The sequence below is a fragment of the Hyperolius riggenbachi genome, chromosome 5 (genome assembly GCF_040937935.1).
Source record: "Hyperolius riggenbachi isolate aHypRig1 chromosome 5, aHypRig1.pri, whole genome shotgun sequence".
NCBI lineage: Eukaryota > Metazoa > Chordata > Amphibia > Anura > Hyperoliidae > Hyperolius > Hyperolius riggenbachi.
The window spans coordinates 27,193,382-27,208,533 of NC_090650.1; the positions used below are offsets into that span (position 1 = coordinate 27,193,382).

At 46.0% G+C, this 15,152-nt stretch overlaps 1 protein-coding gene across 1 annotated transcript; it reads right to left on the reverse strand.

Annotated features, from left to right (window-relative positions):
• Window positions 1-1,182: 1,182 nt before the first annotated feature.
• Window positions 1,183-14,305, reverse strand: LOC137518042 (tyrosinase-like). The gene is made up of 5 exons (XM_068235241.1): window positions 14,252-14,305; window positions 9,154-9,945; window positions 6,473-6,686; window positions 3,900-4,038; window positions 1,183-1,843 (listed from the first exon to the last, which is right to left on the reverse strand). The coding sequence occupies exons 2-5, from the start codon at window positions 9,937-9,939 to the stop codon at window positions 1,669-1,671; spliced, it is 1,314 nt and encodes a 437-aa protein (XP_068091342.1). The 5' UTR covers window positions 9,940-9,945; window positions 14,252-14,305; the 3' UTR covers window positions 1,183-1,668.
• Between the last annotated feature and the right edge of the window lie 847 nt (window positions 14,306-15,152).

Sequence of the window (15,152 nt, forward strand, 5' to 3'; positions counted from 1 at the left end):
CAATGGTTGATGACGAAGGGGAAGAGGAAGCTTAGGCGGTGGAGCCATGTGGAGAGGTCACTGGGCTGGCTCTCTCCTCTCTCCTCAATGTTTTGGTTGCCCTACAATCAACTGAGGTGCTCTGGGGTTGCTATTGGGCAGCTAGGTGAAAAAGAGGCGGCACCTCCCCTGGAGAGAGACGGGGGGGGGGGGGGGGAGTAGACACTATGGGCTTGATTCACAAAGCGGTGCTAACTGTTAGCTCGCCTGTGAAAACCCCCTTAGCACGTCTAAACAAGCTTTTCGCGCATAAAACTTTACGCGCGCAAAACTTTATGCGCGTAAAACTTTACGCGCGTACTGCACAGAGCACAGGGCGCTCCGCGCAAAGTGCCCATTAAAGTCTATGGGACTTAGCGCGCGTAAAACTTTGCGCGCGCAAAGTTAGCGCGCGATCTGATTGAGAAATCCGGTGCTAACCTACGTAGCACCCTGGTTAGCGCGTCTAAAGACTTTAGACGTGCTAAGTAGGTTAGCACCGCTTTGTGAATCAAGCCCTATGTGGTCAATTCACGAGCTAGCAGTTTTCTAGGTTCCTTTAATTAGTGGTTCTTGTTCTCCACTGGGTATTTTATAACACAGCAAGGTTAAACATAGTAAAACCCAATGCTCATTTTTACTGTAAATGATACAATTACTATGTTTAGGAAAACAGAAGCCCATTGAAAGAACAAAACTTAATTTACATTTGAACAATTGACAGCAGGTTAACCTTGTAAGCAGTGTTGATGAAATAAATCTATACATTATCGAAATTTCACTGGTTGTCTGTGATCCTCCAATGTTCCGGGCACCAGGAACAGAAGCATATATTTACTAAACCCTGCCTTACAAAGATGAGGTCCCCCACCCATCTTGGCCAGTAGCAGAACAAGACGTGTGACTCACAGAGTACAATATCTGCAGTACAACAAGGTGAAAACTACAGTGTTGGCCACAAATACAGCACACTACCCACATTTTCCAACCAACTGTAAAAATAAAGAATCATTATAAAGTATCAAGTAAACTTTTTGGGTTTATCCCCTTCATTATAGACATCAACATTTTTGAAAGCTAAAGATATGTTTGTCAACAAACTTTACAAGCATTGAATTTCAAGGAGAACAGAGTTGTGGTCATCTATATCTGTCAATAATAATAATAATAATAATTAAAAAAAAACTAAACAAAAGAAAAAACAGTAAAAAGTTCATATGTGTTGATCACTTTGATCCACGCCCATCCAAGTGCCCAGAGACCACCAATGATCTGCAGACTGGTGCTGGAGAAGACATCTGATGATTCTGTCCTGCTTGCAGTGGTTGGTTAAGCCACCGCTGTTGTTTCAAGGAGCGCTGGTGGAATAAAAGATGCTTAGGAACCTACAGACATTTTACCAGGCCAACGTCCGTAGAACAGGAATGAAACTGTGGACAAGAAAAACACTCTAGTCTTCCTGCTTAGGCTGGAGGAGTGGTGGAAATGCTTCCAGATGAGTTTCTGTAGACAGTTCAGCTGCACGTAAATTAGACAGATCTGCAAATCACTCATCTTAGCATAGGGCTAATGTTGTAAGCCAGACGTGTGTGGATTACATCCAATAGATTTATTGTCTCAAAAGGAACTCTGGTTCTCCATCAGTGGTCATCAAAGCGGCCATGAGAACCGATAACCGAACTCTGTGGACCTACGAATAAGGTCTTTGTTCTTGTGACAAGGGAAATAAGGAGTGGCGCAATCGTTCGGGCCGTGACCCAGCAGGTCATTTGCAGGGTAGGAATCTGGAGTTGAATTGTATTTAGCAATCCATGCTTCAAATATCCTGCACAAAACATATCAATATTATTATCAGCTGTGTTCTTAAATACATATATTCTGCAGTGACCTACAATACAATATAAACCGACAAACTAATAGTTTGCTGAGGAAGATGGCAATGTATTCAAATTATATACTACAGCTATTTGCTATTTGCAATCTACATGCTACCACTTGGTATTATTTTCCAACCACATGGTATACTGTACCACTGCTATGCTAATGAGATGCAGCTATGCTTGTCCTTCAATCTTGGTGGAACAGATCCTATTCCAAAAATAAATTCTTGCTTAGCTGAGCCACAAGAGTGGATGAATGACAACCAGAGCCGGGACAAGGTTATCCAGCAGCCAAGGCTGAGACACCAAAATGCGCCCCTCCATCCCTCTACCCCAGCCGTCACACACTGATTGCTATTACACTAAGAGGCGCCCCAGGGTCCCCAACCACCCCAACACCTTAATCTCTAGTTATTTGGCTTGCAGTCACTGCTATGTATCCCCTTTTCTTATTTTTCCTTGCTTGAAATACAATATTTAAAATTATAGCTGAGTGAGTTGTGCGCCCTTCCTACACTGTGCCCTGAAGCTGGAGCCTCTCTGGCCTCTGCCTCGGCCCGGCCCTGATGACAACTGGTTGAAATTGAATTCTGATAAAACTGAGGTCCTTGTAGTCCAGGCCAGCGCTTGGCATCAAAACAACTCTATTCTAAATCAACGCCAAACAGGATAGGGAATTCAGACATAAATAGCTCCGACCTTGTGCGCAGTCTTGGTATGCTAATCGATGGGGAATTGAGTTTCAGGAACCAAATCTCTACTGTAGTCAAATATTCCTACTTTCACCTGAGGAACATTGCAAAAATTAAACATCTGATTCCCCCAGAGGATCTTCCAACCCTAGTTCACACCTTCATCGCATCACAGCTGGATTACTGCAATGCCCTCTATGCAGGCCTCCCAAACAAGGACCTGTGCCGACTGAAAATAGTAAAGAATGTTTGCTGCCAGATTGCTAACAAACCAGCCTCGCCACTGTCACATTACACCAATTATTCACTCACTGCACTGGCCACTTGTAAAAATGGAGAATACTCTTCAAGACTGGACTGTTGACATTCAAATCCCTATATAATTTGGGCCCTGGATACATGAAGGACTTGTTGAATCTGCACCACGCCTCTCACAACCTCAGGCCAGCAATATACCAGAGTGCTCCTCAACACCTTTGGAGCCAGGGCCTTCTGTCATGCTGCCCCTACCCTTTGAAATTCCCTACCACACTCAGTAAAGACAGCTCCAACTCTGCAGTTATTCAAATCCAGACTGAAAAGCCACCTGTTTAGCCTGGCATTTTCAGATTTGTAGAATTCTCCCTCTGTACCAAATTTTCCCAATCAACCAAACACTGGTCTGAGTCTGAGCCATGCTTATGCGCTTTGAGTCCTACGGGAGAAAATCGCTTTACAAACATGGTTTGTCGTTATTTTTACATTTATCAGTGACAAATGAAATAAAGTGCATATTTAAAAACAGCGTAAAGCAAAATATCTGATCATTAAGTGTTGGAAAAGGCTATATGGGCCACAAAAAAAATAATCAGTGGTCAGACAGCGTTGGTCCAAATATGTGACCGAACCATAATGGTCAACTTTCTTTTTTGGTGCTATTCTAGTTGAGGGGATCCAGAGGTACTTCCTGCTCGTGGCAATATGGTCACACCCACTAGCTTGTATGAAATAGGGGACCCAGCACACTGGCCACGCCGCCAACCACATAGGTTCAGTAAAGCTGCACGAGCAGTGGTGGTAGCTGAAGAGAGCACCATGCCTGAAGCCCAGAGGCTGAGGGTCCTGGTGTGCAATTTTAATGTTAGTGTTTCCTGCTGGGTCCCCTATTTCTTTCAACTTAGCAGATATGACCAAATTGCCATGAGCAGAAAGCGTCCGTTGGTCTATGAAGTTTCCCGCTGGATCTCCTCAACTAGACTTCACCTTCTCTTGTGTATTGGTGACTTTGAACACAGATGCAGGAGAACCGTCTTGAATTCTGGATACTCACTTGTCAATAAAGCTGTGATGCGTGAGGAAGATGGGGTCATTGCCAGAGATGGGAATCTGAGACATGGTGCCTCCCAGGTAGATGTGGACCAGGTTGTGTAAACTTCTTTTTAGAGTCACTCCATCTGGTGCCAGGAAGCCTGTATGAGGAACACATAGGACATCATTACAGAGGTGGAGGGTGGTGAAAGCTGCTCTGGTGGCCTCAGATACCAAACTTTAAACGCTCCAAAAGCCAATCATTGCAAACCTGAGTGTCACGGAACAGCCGTGAGAAACGCAGGCGAATCGGAAGGATTCAAAAGTCGGTTCCCTGATCGCTTTCTTGGTTAGATTTGCCAGTCATTGCAGCGATCAGAGACTGACATTCCTGTTTTTTTAAAGACAGTTTTTTTTCCCTCCTTAACCAGCTGGCAGAAAAACCTGGCCCTGTGACTTGCTAATTCAGCCAGAGGTGTAAAACTCAGAGTTTGTTCAAGCTGATCTCACACTCAGATGTTAATTAGCAAACCAGGAGTCTTTTCAGAGCCAAGTCTTATCACCCGAACGACAGTCTGTACACATGCCCGATTTGGCGTGCGGACGACTGAACGACGGGACATTCAAACGACCCGTCGTTTGGAAAAATCCGACGTGTGTATGGGCTTTTAAACATGCTCAAAAAATCATAAACTCCCTGCTTTCCTATTCTGGCTGAATGGTTCCGCCAAGTCTGCCTCCTGCTGGGATTAGCTCCCTTCGACGTGTGTATGGGCCTTAAGGAATACCGTTCAGGTGAGAAATGTGAAAGTTATCTCATTCTGCTGGTCCGGATCTTGTGAGTATTTTGATATTAAATTGGGGGCACTGGCATAACGAGAACTTGAGGTACTCCACTGTTTTGTAACCGGGCATGCAAACGTGCCCAAGTTTGGTATCATATGAACTGGCATATTCTGAGGAATATGAATCCGTGATTGTCATGTGTGTGCGGAAAGCGTAAGCCGAGATATCAAAAATGTCATATTTGGTGGGCATGGGAAACCCACCGAGGAGATTAACCGCCCCTGTCCAGCCCCTGGGCTGAACCTGAGACTCCACCCACAGATGGGGGTCAGTCAAAAGTGTTTGCGAGGGACTCCTCCCTCATTCCTCCACATTCCACCTTCATGGGAGCATGCGGCCACTTTGAGGAAAAGTGGCGGCCATCTTGTCTGAACTTTGCTCCTAACTGAACTGAACTGAAACCAAGAACCTTATGATTTTCCCAGAAAGGACATCTTTCCACGAACTCCCTTTTTATTTTTCATACTGGCTATTAATGTTTCCATTATTTTTGATTTTAATAATTTTCTGTATATATTAATAATTTATATTGCATTTCAATAAACCGACGCTGTCGTCAGTTGTTTGTCCAGAGCCGGGACAAGGTCCTCCAGCACCCAAGGCTGAGACACCAAAGTGCGCCCCTCCATCCCTCCCACCCCAGCCATCACACACTGATTTCTATTAGACTAAGAGGGCCACAGGGCCCACAACCTCCCCAACACCTTAATATCTAGTTATCTGGCTTGCAGTCACTGCTATGTATCCCCTTTTCTTATTTCTTTCTGCTTCATACACAATTAGGAATGACAGCTGAATGAATTGTGCGCCCCCTCCTACACTGCGCCCTGAGGCTGGAGCCTCTCCAGCCTATGCCTCGGCCCGGCCCTGTGTCCAGCTATTCTATTATTCAGCCACACACAGAAACTGAACCCGGGTCTCTGAAGAGATGCTACTATTGTCGCTAGCTAGACAGAATAGAGTGTGTTTAACCGTTTTTATTTGCAGGTCTAGACTTAGCCAGTCAGTGGGCTCCTCTGTCCCATGGTAACAGAGGTGGTGGCAGTTATACCCTGAAATAGTGTGTAATTTGTAATTACCGTAACTCACAGGCTCCCCTCTAGTCGGTCTGCTGCCAAAATTCCAGCGGTTTCTGCGCACCGCCTACGACCACAGCTTGCATGGTCTGTGTGCTGAAACCGATTGGAAGGCAATTTGCGTTCCGGCCGCTAGGGGTCCTGTGACACTGAGCATGCCCGCTTCTGTGAGTGTCACATGTCTGTTAGGTGATCATATATGTGTAAAGGGAACAGATCTGTGGGGATTACATATATGTACAGCAAGAGGACTGTATTCCTGTACAGAGGTCATGACTATATATCTGTTGGGGAATTACATATTTTCACAGCAGGGGTGTCAAACTCAAATATAATGTGAACTGAAATTGAACACTGGGACAAAGTCACGGGCCACCCTCAATGTCTAGTAGCCAATTCCCTTCCCTATACAGTTCCCTGGTGTATGGTGACCCTTTCCCTCCCCTATACAGTTCCCTATTGTCTAGTGGCCTCTCCCTCCTACAGTTCCCTGGTGTCTAGTGGCCCGCCTACCAAATACAGCTTTCTTGTGTCTAGTGATCCTCTCTCCCCTACACAGTTCTAAAATGCACATTTGCCGCTCCACCCTCATATCCAGCGGTATTGGATGTATTGTGGATGTCTGGGCCTGACACTGTCACACATACAGACACGCAACAAATAATAGCGCCACCTTCCAGCGAGTTTCGGAAACTGCCTCTGGCTGACTCATTAAATGGAGGGGCATCAAAGGCTTTCAGCTTGAGTGCATTTTCGACATCTTCAAAAGTGGGCAGATTGGGGGCGTAAGGGGTCGTTCCCGGTCTCCGGTGGAGTCTTTCCATCTTGTATTCAGCATCAGCCAATGGGCAGTATTCATCTGGGAAATCAAACCCACTGCAGATGGCCTGGAACAGAAGGTAATACATTATAAAGCAGAATTCTAGTCTGGTATAACATAAAAGCTTAAAGGTTCGATTTCCCACTCTTTCTTGCCTGTATAGATATTCTACCAGCCTTTTGACCAAAGTAGTTCTGTAAGCAGCCGTCTTGTGTAATAATGAAATATCCCTTTCAATCAGAAGGCAGTTCGGTAAGAAGAACAGCAGTGTGTTGCTTACAAAAAAATGTAGCTTGCACATTGAATCTCCCTAATTTCAATTATGCCTTCTCTTCTGCACCCGGAGATAAAAAAAATAAAATAATCCTCAGCACAGGGCAATTCAGGGCTCCTAGGGTAATAGGTAAGTAAACCTATTAACCCTTTCAGAAACTTTTTTTTCACTAACAGTTTGTTCCTGGAAGTTATAATGGTGTGGCTAATCTATTGGTTCAGAGGGGAAATATTGACTGATCTCACCACAAAATTTGTACACAAACTATGAGACCCTTCCTCTGCACCTGAGCTGCCACTCTGTTACATATCAGAGGTAGTGATTCTCATATCTAGGAGAACTCATGGAGAAGCATGTGATTTGTTTGATCAGCTGATAGATTTGAAAAGCTCTGATTTTCTGTGATCACATTCCGCTTTATCACATGACATGATCATGACTACCAAATCTATCACCTGACCAAACTGATCACATGCTTCTCCAGGAGTTCTTCTAGACACTAATCAGAGGAAGTAAATGACCATTAGAAATAGTGACATAGTTCTGTCTGTTTGCAATGACTGTCTGTCTAAATGCTGTCTTCTGTTTCTTGAACTCGGTCTGGGAAAAACAGAAATTGTAATACCCATGCTTAACATTCCGACCAACATTAAATTATTTCTAATGCCGAACCTTACACTTCCCCAATGTAAACCCCTTAATTGTTCCTGACCGTAAACCCCCGTTGCCAACATTAAATGCTTCCTTATGCCTCACCTTAGCCACCTAAGGTGAACCTCTTCCTAATGCCTGTCCCTAACTTCTCCTCCCATGTAAACAACTTCCTACCCTAACCACCAAGCTTACACTCCTTCTTGACATCTAGCCCTAACCTACTAACCCTAAGGGCTCCTTTCCAAAGTCCATGTCTTGCGAGAGGAAAAGGGGGTGCCAGCAAGAATGGAGATACAAGGACACAGGAAGGAGCATGTCAGTGGGATGGCTGAGTGCGCTCCACTGCCGCTACTCTGCAGGGGGCCCCCTGGCAGGGGTGCCGCCAGCGTACAAGCGAGGCCTGCCCCTACTGTGGGCCTCACTTTAGAGGGGGGCCTCGCTTTCTTACTGGTGCTCTGCCCTGAGCTGTGTGGACACCAGTAACTTACATAAGCCAGTTCCAGCGTAGACTTCTCTCTCATCCTCTCGCCGGATTTGCATCCTGTCTCCATGGTTAGCAGCAAGCGCCTCTCATGACGTCAGAGGTGCCGTCGGAAGTAACCATGGCGGTAGGAGGACACTAAACTGGTGAGCCGGCGAGAAGAGTTGGCGCTGGAACAGGGTTATTTAAGTCTCCATTGGGGCTGATCCCTGGCTAAACTATACTGGGGCACCACCTGTACTTGTTGACCTATATTGGGGCACCTTTAGCACGCTACCTATACTGGGGCACATGTACCTGGCTAACTTATACTGGGGGCACTACCTATACCTGGCTATCTATACTGGGGGCACCACTTATACCTGGCTACCTATACTGGGTCATCCATAGATTGCTACCTATACTGGGGGCACTTTTAACCTGCCTGGCGTTCTATTAAGATCGCCAGGCAGGCTGCGGGAGGGTTTTTTTTGAATAAAAAAAAAACTATTTCATGCAGCCAACTGAAAGTTGGCTGCATGAAAGCCCACTAGAGGGCGCTCCGGAGGCGTTCTTCCGATCGCCTCCGGCGCCCAGAATAAACAAGGAAGGCCGCAATGAGCGGCCTTCCTTGTTTTGCTTATATCGTCGCCATAGCGACGAGCGGAGTGACGTCATCGACGTCAGCCGACGTCCTGACGTCAGCCGCCTCCGATCCAGCCCTTAGCGCTGGCCGGAACTTTTTGTTCCGGCTACGCTGGGCTCAGGCGGCTGGGGGGACCCTCTTTCGCCGCTGCTCGCGGCGGATCGCCGCAGAGCGGCGGCGATCAGGCAGCACACGCGGCTGGCAAAGTGCCGGCTGCGTGTGCTGCACTTTATTTGAGCCAAATCGGCCCAGCAGGGCCTGAGCGGCAGGCTCCGGCGGTACTGGACGAGCTGAGCTCGTCCAGACCGCCCAGCAGGTTAATGACCAACTTATGGTCAGGTGCATCATATGGAGTGGAAAATAGGGTAATTTATTGCTGTAATTCTCGTACTTTGTCAAATTATCCTTTACTAGGAAGCACTGGTGTTCAAAAAAATGTTAAAGACTTTTTAAGTAATTTTTTTAGCCTATGCCAAAACTGGTGTTCAGACAAAACTCACCTTCCAGAAGGAGAAGTGTGAAGATGTGCTTAGGATGCCCTGAGCATCATTGGAACCCAGCAGAGTATCTGTGCAGATGGAGCAGTTCTTGTCTCCTCGCCAGTCGTAGTAGGGAATGGCGAAACTCTCATCTCCAGTCATCAGCTGAATTTGTCTCTCCAGGAAGAGGAGATTTAAACGATGCCAACCTGGGAATGCTGGACCTTGGTGGGCAAAGTTTCTCGTAGCGTCAAACGTGTTGTTTATCATTAGCGCTTTCATGGAATAATAATGCATCCAAGCAAAAACGTCATAAAGAGAGGCGTCTACGAAACGGTAGGTCTCACGGTGGAATCTGTCTCCGGTGCTCAAGACTACAAAGTCTCGACTTTTTGTGGTCTTCGTAAGAGCCAAGTAGCTGAATAGCCTTTTCTGTTCCAAGAAGGACAGTTCCCGGAGCTCTCTCCGAACTATCATGTTTTTCCGATCACATTTCCCTCCATGGATGCCATACTTGCAATCTCCGCAGTCAAAGCCGCTGTAATTCCCGTAGCATTCACAAGTGTTGTCATAGTAGTACCTTGGCCAGTTAAACCGGTCATCGTTGGACACAGGAGTTGCCTTATCTTTGGAAGTCACCCAACTTTTGCATCTTCCCCGGCCTGACAAAGAACCACAAGGGCTTTTGTCCTGCCAAAGTGGGCAGCAGGTCCTGGTGCGAAAAGCAGCGTCAGTAGCGCAGACTCGTGGGAACTGACTGTCCACAGCAGAAAGGCAGAAAGCGAGAAATATGATGATGGTCAGCATGACTGCCTGTAAATGGAGAAATTTACATTAGAAGCTTCCATGGTCTGCCAAACCCTTATGGAGAAGACTTTGTGTGGAGAAGAAGTTACACCCATAATGCATGAATTAGAGACAGTGAATCAATATACAAATAACTTTGGCTAAGGCGTTAATTAATTTACTATAGCTCAAAATGAGGGAAACTGGTGGTATTTTGGGAATCTTTGCCTAATAAATGTGTGATCCCATTTTCCATCATTAACAAAACAAATGTGAGCAGTAATATGGATATTATGTCTGCGTAGGTGCACCCATAAGGCATCACTTCAGGATGTGCAAATCAAACCTGAAAAGCAAGGCATACATTTACAGTAGTAACATTGCATATTTATTTACAGAACCATATAAAACAACTTGCAGGAAGTTTTTTTTTTTTTGGGGGGGGGGGGGGGGGGGGGCTTTTCCAGATGCCCAATGGAGACCCTGAAAAGGAGAGAGAGACTAAGATACTCATGCCTGGTCAAAAACAATAGTACATACATGCTGTTAGATGTACTTGTATGATATGCGCTGATTACTCTTTCCGACAAGCACACACTCTAACTTAGGCCATTTCTCCTTCAACCTCTGGCCACGTTGTACTCTTTACTACATACCCTAAAAACACACTACCTCTAAATACTGTATATTATCCCACCTCTTGCTTCTGTAGGGGTCAGTGGTTCTGTGACCAGCATGGAGAACAGACTTAGACAGCTCTGCTCTTGGAGCCCTCAAATAAGAGCCAAGTAAACCCCGGGGAGAATCCAAGTCACTGTTTCTACCTCCTGTTACTAGTGGAGTAAGGTTGGTAAGTGGACAAGGAATTCCAATGACATTTTATGGTTTTACTTGTAATATTTACTTTTAACCCTATGTGTAAACAGGTAATGGGTTATAAATTAAATCTATTGTTTCTTTTCTTGGGGTAGTTTTGGTCATCCTCTTGGAGTACCATAAACAGCAAAACTTAGTTACCCTTACCCTCTTTTTTGGAACACATGGATGTGAGGTGGAAGAGCCAATGTCCTGAACACCTAAACAATGATGCTTTGGGGAGTGACGAGGAGAATGGAGAGTCCACATTCTGTCTCATCTCCCTCTCTCTAGTTTCCACTAAGGCTAGACCCTCTACATTCCCTCTGTGGCACTTCACTTTCTCCGTCTAGCTAGATATTCCACTCCCTACTTTTCTCCAATTCTAGACTTTCCACACCTCTCACATTCCTTGACACTCCACATTCCCTCTCCTCACACTCTTTTTCTTCATAGCAGGACTCTCTATAGCAGAAATCTTGACTTTCTTAATTACCATTCTCACACTTTATATTCCCACACCCCACTTCCAATTCCCCTTCTACTTTCCTGCTATGGCTAGATTGTCTACTTCCTCTCCATAGATATTCCCCAGCACTGGTTCCGCATGTTTTACTTTCATTCCCTAGTACCCACATGTGAGCTCTCCTTACCCTGCCCAACCTACCCCTTGCCTATCCTTCCACCCCATGTCTCCTCCCCAACTCTCACCTATTCATCCAACCCTCACCTATCCTTCCACCCCATGTCTCCTCCCCAACTCTCACCTATTCATCCACCCCTGCCCAATCTTTCCACCTTATGTCTCCTGTGCAGCTCTCACCTACTCATCCACCCCTCCCCAATCTTTACACCTTATGGCTCCTCCCCAGCTCTCACCTACTCATCCACCCCTCGCCTATCCTTCCACCCCATGTCTCCTCCACAAATCTCACCTACTCATCCAACCCTCACCTATCCTTCCACCCCATGTCTCCTCCCCAACTCTCACCTACTCATCCAACCCTCACCTATTCTTCCACCCCATGTCTCCTCCCCAACTCTCACCTATTCATCCACCCCTTCCCAATCTTTACATCTTATGTCTCCTCCCCAGCTCTCACCTACTCATCCACCCCTTGCCTATCCTTCCACCCCATGTCTCCTCCCCAACTCTCACCTATTCATCCACCCCTCTCCAATCTTTACACCTTATGGCTCCTCCCCAGCTCTCACCTACTCATCCACCCCTCGCCTATCCTTCCACCCCATGTCTCCTCCACAAATCTCACCTACTCATCCAACCCTCACCTATCCTTCCACCCCATGTCTCCTCCCCAACTCTCACCTACTCATCCAACCCTCACCTATCCTTCCACCCCATGTCTCCTCCCCAACTCTCACCTATTCATCCACCCCTCCCCAATCTTTACATCTTATGTCTCCTCCCCAACTCTCACCTACTCATCCAACCCTCACCTATCCTTCCACCCCATGTCTCCTCCCCAACTCTCACCTATTCATCCACCCCTCCCCAATCTTTACATCTTATGTCTCCTCCCCAGCTCTCACCTACTCATCCACCCCTCGCCTATCCTTCCACCCCATGTCTACTCCACAAATCTCACCTACTCATCCACCCCTTGCCTATTTGTCCACACCATGCTTCCTCTCCAAATTCTCACCCACCCACCTCTCATCTATCCTTCCCACCCATCAACTACCCACTCACCCCTATCCTTCCCCCTTCCCAACTTTCACCTACTCACCCACACCTCACCTATGCTTTCACTCCATAGGCCCATATGCAATTAACCTTTTCTTCTAGGTGATGTTTTCCCCCCTTGTCAACAAAATGCGTTTTAAGCCACAAGCAAGCAAGAAAATACTCAAAATAATGTTGACAGTACTTTCTCATTTATTTTTGGTACTTTTTGAAGAGCTGAAAAGTTATTTTAAAGGGAAGATGAAAAATTATCTCCTAGCAGAAAACACAGGAGAAAAAGTTAATTGGATAAGGGCCCATGCCTCTGCTCCAAACTCTCAGCCACCCCTCAACTGTCTTCCACCCCCGTCTCCTCCCCAACTCTCACCTACTCATTCATACCTCAGCTATCCTTACCTTCCATGCTATGTTGCCTCCCCATTTCCCATCAACTCATCGATTCCTCACCTATCCTTCCTCTCCTTGTCTCCTCTCCAAACTCTAACCCACCCCTCTACTATCCCATCTATCCCCTAAATATCCTACTATCCCCTCTATCCTTCTGCCCAAATTGTCCTCCCAAACACTCCCATATTCACTCACCCTTCACCTATCCTTTCACTCCTATGTTTCCTCCCCATCGTTTACCTAATCATCCCATGTCTCCTCTATAAATTCTTACTTGCCCATCCCTCAACAGCTATATTTCCATCCCTAGCCTCCTCCCCAAACACTCACCTTTAAATCCACACCTCACCTATCTTTCTACACCATGTTTACCCCCACCAATTCTCACCTATACTTCTCCTCCACATGACCTCTCCTGACCCTAAACCACCCAACCACCTCTCATCAATCATACCTAATTGTGACACCTCTCCTCATCCTCACCTATTCACCCAACCTTCTCTTATCCTTCCACCCTATGTCTCTTCTCCTGAAGCTCACCTAACCACCTAATCCAATGTAGGTTGCGAGCTCCCGCTTGCTCTATACCTCACAGGAGAGCTTGATGCCGGTGCACTCCTTCAAGCAAGTCCACCACTCCTGCGCCACAACATGTAACTCTAAGGGCTTGATTCACAAAGCGGTGCTAACTGTTAGCATGCCTGTGAAAACCCCTTTAGCACATCTTAAAGAGATTTTCGCACTCTAAACTTTACGCGCGCACTGCACAGAGCGCTCCGCGCGAAGTGCCCATTAAAGCCTATGGGACTTAGCGCGCGCATAGGACTTTGCGCGCGGTACTTAGCGCGCAATCTGATTGAGAAAACCAGTGCTAACCTACTTAGCACCCTGGTTAGCGTGCCTAAAGACTTTAGACGTACTAAGTAGGTTAGCACCGTATAGTGAATCAAGCCCATAATAGATAGAAGGAGACACACCACAGGTTAGAACTTTCGTTCTGTTTATTAGCAATTTCAGCACATACTACATGTTTAGGTTGTCGCCCTTCATCAGGTGTGTCTTCCTACCACCCCCTCCCCCTTTATTTAACATCCTGCACTCAAGACTCCTCCCCCTAAGGGGGCAAGATTACACTTCTTTATCACCATCAGTGTTATACATTGTTACATCACAGTTAAATAACATATTGATAGTAATCATTTACACAAATCTTTAAAAAATCTTAAAAAATAAAAGACTAAGGAAAGAACAATACACTATAATGTCTCTAACGCAGGGAACTACCATTATGGTCTACCCTGGATAATCGGATGAAGAAAAGTGCTCGCTTCTTGGTTATTAAATCAAAAAAGTTTACCAGTATTGTATAAAAATATTTTTACATACGATTAACTTGTCAAGTTCTCAAGTTCTCAGCATGCGACAGCGCAATTCATTCCTGCAATGAAAAAGTTATAAAAAGCCTTTAAAATTCACTTGTTCATTCAAGCCTCCCTGCATTTCACTGTCCAACCATCTAAACCATTTAATCTTTCTTAAAAGTAACTTAGCCACCTACTCCACATGTCACGCTCCTTGACCTTTGGTTACTCACCCATCTCTCATCTGTGATAGCCAACTGTGTCACCTCTCTTTACTCTCATGTACCTTCCCTTCACCTATCACTCCGACCCAATGTCACCTCACCTGTCCCTTACCTTCCTATCCAGCAAGCATCTATCTTTCCATTTAACATAGTACCTACCCTGGCCACATATAGCCACCCCTCATATCTCCTTCCTCATCTTTCTTAACCTCCACCTATATTCCGACCCCTCATCCATACTTCTATCCTACGGAGTCATCCCTTCTGACACCTCACATAACCACACATCTCTCCTTCTACTACCCATGTCAACTGAACTGGCCCTCACCAACCCATGCACCTCAATATCCTTTATTCTCCTACCACCTTACTATGTCCACCCTCTTACTCACCTTACCTACCGATCATCATCCTCATATTCCTGCACCACTATACACTCTCCCCTTTCATCTGTCCTGCCCTTCCATCTCTCCTACCTCTCCCACCCTCCCTATATTCTCTCAATAACTAAACTCTCTACATTCCCTTTGTGACTACACTCTCTATATTCCTTCTACAGCATTTACTCTCTATATTACATCTGTGGCAAGACTCTACATACTCCCCCCCCCAATTGGTAGGCTCTTTACAACCCCCCTTATTACTAGCCTATCTAAATTCCCCCTATTGCTAGCCTCCTTACATTCTCTCTGTAGCTAGCCT

Excerpts from the sequence above, each read along its gene's own strand:
- LOC137518042 (XM_068235241.1), bottom strand. The coding sequence starts at position 9,939 with ATGCTGACCATCATCATATTTCTCGCTTTCTGCCTTTCTGCTGTGGAC. Across the intron at positions 6,687-9,153 it reads CACACTTCTCCTTCTGGAAG|GCCATCTGCAGTGGGTTTGA; the intron begins GTGAGTTTTGTC and ends CTTCTGTTCCAG. Across the intron at positions 4,039-6,472 it reads TTTCCGAAACTCGCTGGAAG|GCTTCCTGGCACCAGATGGA; the intron begins GTGGCGCTATTA and ends TTCCTCATACAG.